The sequence below is a fragment of the Nicotiana attenuata genome, unplaced genomic scaffold (assembly GCF_001879085.1).
Source record: "Nicotiana attenuata strain UT unplaced genomic scaffold, NIATTr2, whole genome shotgun sequence".
Classification (NCBI taxonomy): Eukaryota; Viridiplantae; Streptophyta; class Magnoliopsida; order Solanales; family Solanaceae; genus Nicotiana; species Nicotiana attenuata.
In genome coordinates this window covers 311,510-320,396 of record NW_017670437.1, presented here as the reverse complement: position 1 = coordinate 320,396, position 8,887 = coordinate 311,510, and the positions used below count along the sequence as shown (strand labels likewise).

The 8,887-nt window shown below is 35.7% G+C and overlaps 1 protein-coding gene across 1 annotated transcript; it reads left to right on the top strand.

Annotated features, from left to right (window-relative positions):
- The first annotated feature begins 340 nt into the window (after positions 1-340).
- LOC109239397 lies at positions 341-8,247 on the top strand. Its single transcript, XM_019405955.1, has 10 exons — positions 341-786; positions 3,131-3,228; positions 3,308-3,353; positions 4,024-4,106; positions 4,233-4,297; positions 5,164-5,225; positions 6,359-6,418; positions 6,624-6,656; positions 7,467-7,532; positions 7,608-8,247. The coding sequence occupies exons 1-10, from the start codon at positions 394-396 to the stop codon at positions 7,650-7,652; spliced, it is 951 nt and encodes a 316-aa protein (XP_019261500.1). The 5' UTR covers positions 341-393; the 3' UTR covers positions 7,653-8,247.
- Positions 8,248-8,887: the final 640 nt, after the last annotated feature.

Here is an 8,887-nt window from a genome sequence, read left to right as displayed (position 1 = left end):
GTTTATACGTAGGAGCTCCATAATCCAACATATTATGCTGGAACTTTTCGTGTGCTGGAGTTCCAACATAATATGCTGGAAGTTTATACGCAGGAGCTCCATAATCCCGCATATTATATTGGAATTTTTCGTGTTTAAGCAATATAGTAGCTATTTTTCACGATTTTACAATCGCCGACCATTATTCAATTATCACTTCAAAAAGTGGCTAGTCCGTACTATTTTCTCGATTAAAGTGTATCACTGGAATAATACTAGACCAAAAGTGAGTGTTAATTTCAAGGGCAAATCTGACAATTTAATTTCCAATTCCCTTAGACCTCCAAACTTTTGGTAATAAAATATCTTCCCCAGTGTTATCATCTGTCTACGAAGAAACAAACACACAAAACAATGGCTTCCCTCTTTGTATGCACTCCTTCTTCTTCTACTTCTTCTCCTTCAAATCTCTCTGCAATTTTCCCAAATTCCTCATCTTTCAATCCCCAAACTCCACCTCTCTTCCCAATTCCAACTTCTTACTTCAACAGAAAAAATACACACACATTATTTTGCTCCGCAGCAAAGCAACAAACAGGGCCTGTGAAAAAACAACGTACCTCTCCAAATAATACCAAAAAGAAAAAGAAAAATGTTTCAAATTTCGAAGATGAAGTGGATGTTGAAGTTGAAGATAAAGAGGCAGAGCGTTACGTTCCTTTGCCGCTACCTAAACCGCCAGCTGGGTTTGTTTTAGATGAGCAGGGTAGAGTTCTCATGGCTTCCAATAAGCGTATTGCTACAATTGTGAGTTTATTCTTACTGCTAATATTTTTTGTATAATGTATGCTAAAGCTGCTATAGTGCTATACTTTGGAGTTTAAGTTTTATGCATTGACAGTTATAAAAAAAACTGTGTTTACAAAATTAGGTCATTTAAAATCGAATTTCGTAACATGGGTCAGTAACTATTACTCTATTTGTTTCAATTTATATGAGTTAGTTTGACTCAACACATAATTAAGAAAAAAAAAGTGACATTTGAAGCTTGTGGTCTTAAAAGCTTAAAGGTAAAAGATTTGTGGGGTCGTGTGGCTATAAAAGTTTCTCATTAAGGTTAAAATGGAAAGCTTAAAGTTAAATTGTTTTCAAATATAGGGACGTGTCATTCTTTTTGGAACAAGCTAATAAAGAAAATGTATCATATGAATTAAAACGAAGGGAGTCAAAGAGGAATGCACTTCGAATTTTTTTGATAACCGAAAAATCCCGGCTAGTGGAAACGGTTCGAAACTCAGGTGGATAATGGACCTTTCTCCACTTAGATACCAGTCTTTTATCTGTAGTAACAGCAAGGTTTGAACCCTGTTGTGCGCTTAACCCACACATCACTGCGCTCTTACCACTAGACCAAAGCCCTGGGGCTCGAGCAGGTTGAATTGCAATGATACTGTAAGGATTTACATTGTCCGTGCACATAATTTGCAAATGGCCAAAGTACGTGATACATTATTTAATACAAGAAGGACAATTCTGCCCGTAAATGCCAGCATAGGGAATTTGTGGAATTCTTTTTCAGTTCTGTTTTCCACATCTGTTTTACTTATAAATTTTGGGATCTCGGGATTAGCATTCTGCCGTTTTCAAGAAGTGATGTATTGCACATCCTTATCTAGAAAAAGGAGAAGTGAAGGTGATGTATGTCGCATGAGAAGCAAGAACCACTTAAACGGAGGAATCGATTGTATTTCGTCCTTTGTTCCCCATAGCAACTGGGGATCAAAAAGCACTTGATGACTTATTAAGGGAAAGACGAAGTAAGAGCGACCCAATACCTGCTGAATGGGAATTGTTTGACGCTTGTGGTCGAAATTCTTCCACAGAGAAAAAAAGGAACACATTAGAGCAAACCAAAAATGTGATATTGAAGTTGTCTAAATGGAATGTGATTTCTAGTTGCAGTCTCGTAGAAAAGCAGCATATTAGGAACTTAGACAATTTGCAGCTACAACTAAACACTCAAGGCACACTCCTACTACAGAAACTTGACGGATGTTGACTGATATATTCATTTTTTATTCTCACGTACATTGGAAATTTGGTATGTCAAATGCACACTGGATAATTTTTCCTTCGCCAGAGAACAAAAAGGGAAGAATAAATCTCAACAAGGCAACCTGTCTATGAGCCTAAATTTGAGAACTTTTACCATTGTTATATCAATTCATACTTTCCATAATCGTTGCTTTTCATGTTGCAACATGTTGCAGAAATTCCTTTCTGCAAGTTGAACTTTTGGATACCTTTTTACTAAAACCTCATACAGTGGCTAGGAAAACATATTTAATTGATCTAAAATCTTACCTTGTCGAAAAAACATATTGAATTGATCTATTCTCAAAAAAACATATTTAACTGATCTAACAAGATAAGGGCAATTTCTAGATAACAATCAAGTAAAGTCATTGTAGTAGCCTTGGAGTCTTCAATTAAACTGAAAAAGGGATATAATACACCTTGAATCTGGAGAAAACTCAGCATGCAATTGCTACAGTACATACCTTTGACACTCCATGTCAATATGAGGAATGCAAGAGTTTATTCAGGGAGAAAACTGATGAAAGAAAGCAAAAAGATCATCCTCTCTTTTATCTCTTGCTTCCTTTTGTTTTTTCTTTTGAAGTAAGAAAAGTAAGAGAGCTGGCCAGGTCAATTTCAATTTACCGAAGGTTTAGCAGAGTTCTAGGGATTTGCCCAACTTTAGTGTGCTGGAACATCATGTAGGACAGTATCACATTGAAAACAGCTCATCTTTTCTGAGGTCCATGTCCGGTTTCTTATAGGATTTAGTAGCTTCTCACAAAAAGGAGGAGAAAATGTATGTATAGAGTGCTTGGTTTTTAATTTCCTGAAAGTTGAAAGCGACTTTGCAGACACATAACAACATCTCTGTTACCTCTTAATCAGATTTCACGTGTGCAACTACCTAAGTTGACGTTTCATAGGTGCAAAATCATCTCCTCAAATTTGACTTGTATGATCAACTTGTTCAGTCACTTCTAAATTAGTTCATCTACTTGTGTATTTTCTTTTGTATTTTTCGTTCTCTTTTATATCTGCCAATTTAGTTATCTAAAGGGCTCAGCAACAGGTTGATTCTACCAACAATTTTCCACTGGAATGCATCATCAGGAGGGTTTTTAGAAGTTCACGAGAAGATGAATGTTTACTACTCTGCCCTGTTGATATGTAAGTGAAGTTTATAGTTATCATTTGATATCTTATCCTTTTCTGGCGGTGCATTAAATAGATGTATTTGTCTCTGCAGGCCTGTTCAGATTTTAAAGAGCACAAATGTCGAGGGATGGTCTGCTGTATGTCTGAACTAAACTTGATTTTCTGTTATGTTTGTGGAGACTTGCCAAGAGAGTCTTGATTGTCTATCTCATTTCTCTTTCTTAACCAATGATCATATTCAAATGGATCTAGAATATATTAATTTTTCAACTTACCTGCTTCCTTCCGTTTGAGAACTCAGGAATTGCTTGCTTGAGGATCCCATTGAAAAATTTTGGGCTGTCTTGTAATGTTACCCGTTGTTGATAGTGTTCATTTGGCCCCCCTTCTCTCTCTCTCTCCCTTTTCTTTTTTGTTCTTTTCACTACTAAGGTGTTGGGATGAGAGCAGATTACTTTGAAACCCTATGGTTTTCTGTCAGTCATTGACATTTGGAAAATGCATATTGTAACCAATTAACTTATAAGAAGCAAGGAACACCGGTACGCCATTGTCAGTGTCCTCTTATTCTTGCATCTTTTCTGTACCCTTTATTCTGTTGCATAATACTAGTAATTACTAGTATGAATAATGTTTTCCTAAGTAAGTCAGTCACCTTTAATTTTTTCATATGAGGAATTTTGACCTGCTTTTCTCCCTTCATGCACCCACTTGTTAGAAATTGTGAAAGAGAAAGAGGGAATAAATAGTTTTTACATATTATAAATCATATCGCAATATATTATTAATTTATACGCCTGTTTGTAGGTAAGCGATGAAGAAGTGGAAGCTATCCTACCAACTGCAGCCTATGCTCTAGCCAAGATACACATGCATCTTGTGTACAGTGGGTACAATCTCTAGACCTTTGATTTTAAAGTATGGTTGTTCTTTATTTCAATTATCCTCCTCCCTGCATGTATCAAAACTGATTTCATTTTTATATGTTCTGATGTTGTCTAGCAATTTTCTATCAGATTCTGTTACACAGCACGAGGAGGATTTTGCTACACGGAGGACGACATATTTGAATTCAGAACAGGCAATGCTCTCGTCTTTATAAAGCTGCGTCTTACTGCAGTCAATATTGTTACTACCTCCGATCCATCTTAATGTTGTTTTAGCCTTTTAAATCTGGTCGAAAATAAGTGGTTTTCAAAATTGGATCTGATTCATTAGCTTTTCCTTTTATCCTTTAGCTATTAGTTTCCTAGTTGGTTTAAAAAAACTTAGGTCATTATATCCTCTTTTGATTTGGTAGCACTTTGTAACAAGTCTTTATAGTCTAAGTTAGACGAGGATTTATGTTTTTCTTGTTCTTATACAGGACGAGATGCTAGCAATAACGTAATAATTTCTTGTCACTTGTGAAGTTTTGCCTTTGACTTTTAAGATCTAGTGAAGGACTTTACAGTCTATCTTGGATCAACAATAGTCTGTAGGTGTTTCTTGAAATAGTTCATTGGATGTTGTATAGGTGGCAGAATAATCTATTTCAGGACAACTGTGGGGAACTATGGATGTACTTACAGCTGAAATAAGTTCTTCAGGTTTCAAAGGACCATAGTCCAAGGCTTGAGTTCTTTGTGGCCTGTCTTTTTTCCCCCTACTGATTTGGGCGTTCTCCAATTCTTTTTGGGGATGGTAGATGGTGTGGAAGGAATTAGGGTCCATGCAATATGAGCTAATGCCTTATCCCCATGGATTTTTGATTTTCAAGTCATTGCATTGTGGACTTTCACCTGATCAATTCTTTGTATTCTTATCTGGATCTGTCAAGATGGGTCATAGTTCATTGTATGTTAGAATGAAGCTTGTTTGTTTATGTCCACAATGTCTCTTTTGTAGTTCATAATCTCTTTTCTGGATAATATCCAACAGAATTCAACTGTTTCTAAACTTTTTCAGATGATGGTGACGATGTAGATGGGTTGCCAAGTGAAGGCATAGAAATCACATGCTTCCACACGGTAAATAATCATTTGTCCATTGTGTTAAATGATCATTATCAAACTGGGATAATAATTAAACAATAATGTGTTCTCTTGGTGTAACTTATGCACTTCAACTTGTGGACAACTACTGCTCCTTTTTATCTGTCTTGATTGCTGGTAAAAGCTCATTTTTATCCCTTTGCTATATGTTATCTTCAATTTGATTCTGTATTAACTGATTGCATAAGAACCTTCAAGTTTTTGAAGTTGCTCTTTTGTTCAAATTGATAATGGAAATTTGCAACTCAATCTATTGGTTCTAATGATTTATCAGTTGGCCAATTTTTTTCTATTTTTTTGAAAACCATGTTAAGGGGCATTAAAGATTAGAATACAGTTTGATTTTGTCTTTGGGAATATTGTGTGCTTAAACTTGGTCTTGGAAATAATGTGTGATTGAGTGAAACTTGGTTCTTTGTTCCGATTCTTTTTTTTCACAATAGTAATTCTTGTAAATGACACTATGTGATGTTCTCATGGCTACTAATAATAGATAAAAAATGACGCAAACTACTGGTTAATTTACCTCGCTCTTTACTAGTATAATGCATTTATATCAAAGAATAGCTGTCAGTGTTGTCGTCATCATGTCAAAATAGTATCCCTTATCCTCATTGTATTTTTTTTTGGATAAGGTAAATCATTTTATTAATAAATGGAAAAAGCTCCCGTATACAATAGGTATACCAAAAAGTAGAGAATCTACATCAATACATGATTCTCTACCAAAGATACCCAATCATCTATACAAATAGGAATCTCATGGGTGCAAAACATCTAAGACAATAAGCTATCCTTATGGTACATTTCTCCATGTTTGACACTCTATTATTGGAGTAAAATTATCTATGTTGTTAATATTTATTTTACATTGGAAATTATGAAAATTTTCTGCTTGTAAGATCTCCATGTTCTAGCTTCTTTCCTCCAAGTTAGTTCTTATTTTTATTATCAGTGTTCATGGTTTTCAATGAAGTTCTTATTTTTATTATCAGTGTTCATGGTTTTCAATGAATTTCTTAAACAGCTCAAAAACTGTCTTTGTGTGCCTCATTTTAAGCAGCCCAAATGTTGTCTCATGTATCTTGATATTGATTTCCTCTCCACAGGATGGTTCCCACTACATGATTTATACACCTTCGGACCCACTTCTCTTTGTTGCAGTGAAGGTAAAGAGTCATCTCTCATTTGTATATAGAAGCTCTGGTTTTCAGCTCTCATGGTAAAAGCTAATTCATTTTTTGCTATGTCCAGTATGCTTTGCTGGTTTCCCCTTCTGTTATTTCCATTTGTTTTAATTTTGATAATTTTCATTTTGTTTCACCTCGTTCTAATAATTTTATGAGAATTCCATTGTGTAACTTATTATTGCAGGGCAAAGATGGTCTATTGCAGATAGCTGACGATGTAAGCATTGAAATTCCCCTCATGGCCTATTTATATCTTTTCAATTGCAATTTGTGCTATAAATTTGATTTTCTTGCTAAGTAGAGATATACATATATGAGTTATCTTATGTTCACTCTTATTGGACTTCATCACACTCCGATAACGAGCTCCGTTAGTTCTCTACTAAAATACCAGAAAAAGGTTAACCATCTCTATTAATCTAAACATTTCTTTAGAGGATTTTATATCAGAAAGTTCTGGGTTTCTGTTACTACAGAGTTTGTTGAAGAATTGTGATTTCTCTTTTGGAAAGAGTCTCGTCTTTTTTGCTCATTCATTAAAAAGGTTTGTCATATCTTAAGTTGCTAAATTGGGTTAAGGTATATCAAGGTCAGTGGCGAGATATATTTTGTGTTCCCTTTTCGAACAACGCTATTGTCAACCTGGCTCCTTTGGGAGTCTCTTTGCTAAAGATATGTGGAGAACAAGGAAGTCCTCACTCTCTCTATCCGTCATAATAAGCAAAAGCTATATTTTCAGATGGCCCAAGTTTTGGGAGTCTACTGTTTCAACAGTCACGGCTTTATTGCACCTGATCAATTTGGCATATAGTTGGGGGACTTGGCAGAATACTATGGTGGTAAAAGTTGAATGTCAGAAACTCATGCTTTTACTGCATATGAGCGCATATGAACAATCTTTGTTTCTTGGTGCAGCTTATTTCTATCAGCTAATTGCTGCCATTGTTTCTTGTTCGTGCACTTTTCTCTTAGCTTGATTTTCCAGTTAGGGTGTATGTTACAGCGTCTGTGCACTTTCCTGCAACAGGAACTCTTGGAAGACCCAGCCATCATCAGCGCCATAGATGAGGAGACTGAATTTAATGCCTTAGTGGTATGTACATTATACTTCAGTTAGCATATAAATTTTCAACTACTGAATGCTCTAATTCGATCTCTCATTTTGCAGGAAGAAGAGGCTGCTCTTCTTGAATCATTGTTGGGGGAAAGATGATCAGCTCTCTATATTTCTTTAGGTTTTGAGATTTTGCAAATTCTCTTGGTATTGTTTTTCGATTTGTGTATAGTAGTAATGTAGATCTTTAAACTGTTAGATGGCCTATTATGTCCCTTGATGCCCTCTGTTCTTTTGTGAAAATTTATACTTGCTCTGGTGCTCTCCTTTTCCGGTAGTTACAGTGCCAAGAGAAGTATCATATTGGAGCAATTTATGCAGAGTATTTTACTGTGCGCTTTGTGCATTACTTATGATGCATTAGAATTGCTCTACTGAGATGATTTTGGCCACGAGAATATTCCCGATTAGTTCTCCTTTTATTGAAGGGACATTACATTGTTGATCAGTCTTATTGGGTGGAGAATCACATTCGCTAATAGAGCTTCCTACTATCGCACCCTACAAGAGTGCAAACTTCAAGTTGAATGGTCTGGTTTCATTCAGTAGTTCAAATCAGCAAGACTAGCAGTCGGGGTTACCATTATATCATCACAAAAGTTTGTAACTGCACTTATACAGAGTTTGTATAAGATCTGTAATGAAAAAAGTCAGCATTGAAAGAAAGATAGAATAAAATTGTGGAATTTTTTTCTGATTGTATTCACTATTCAGACCCCTATTTATACAAGTAATTTCTGTAACAATATAAATGAAAAATAAAAAGGAAAAGAATATTCCTATACACTTGTACTATTTCTATTGCATACTTGTATAACCTCCTAACAGATTTTATTCTCCTACATGTGCTCAGCTTTTTATTATTTGCCAATTCGGCTTTTCTCTTTATGCATTAAACAGCTGAGTTTTATTCTTCAATAATGACTCTTGTGCTGTGTGATGTTGACACGTGTAGATACTTATCTACACATTTAGAGGCATAAGGATTCTGACATAGTAATGTCCAAAATCTCTAACTCAAAATCAAACTTCGACCTTTTTCCTTTCTCTCAGAGATTGCTTCTTCCTCATCTTTCTTCTGTAAATTGATATGGGGCTTTTTATCTTCAACATCCCCCTTCAAGTTGGAGGGCAGAGAATGGACCCCCAACTTGTTCAGAATGTGTCGGTGTGAAGCCCCAGATAAGGCTTTAGTGAACAGATCTGCTAGTTGACGCTCCGATGGAAGGAACGAGAGAATGATTAGCCTAAAAAGGAACTGCTGATGAACGAAATGGCAGTCCTGCTCGACGTGCTTAGTCCGTTCATGGAAGACGGGATTGCGAGCAATATGA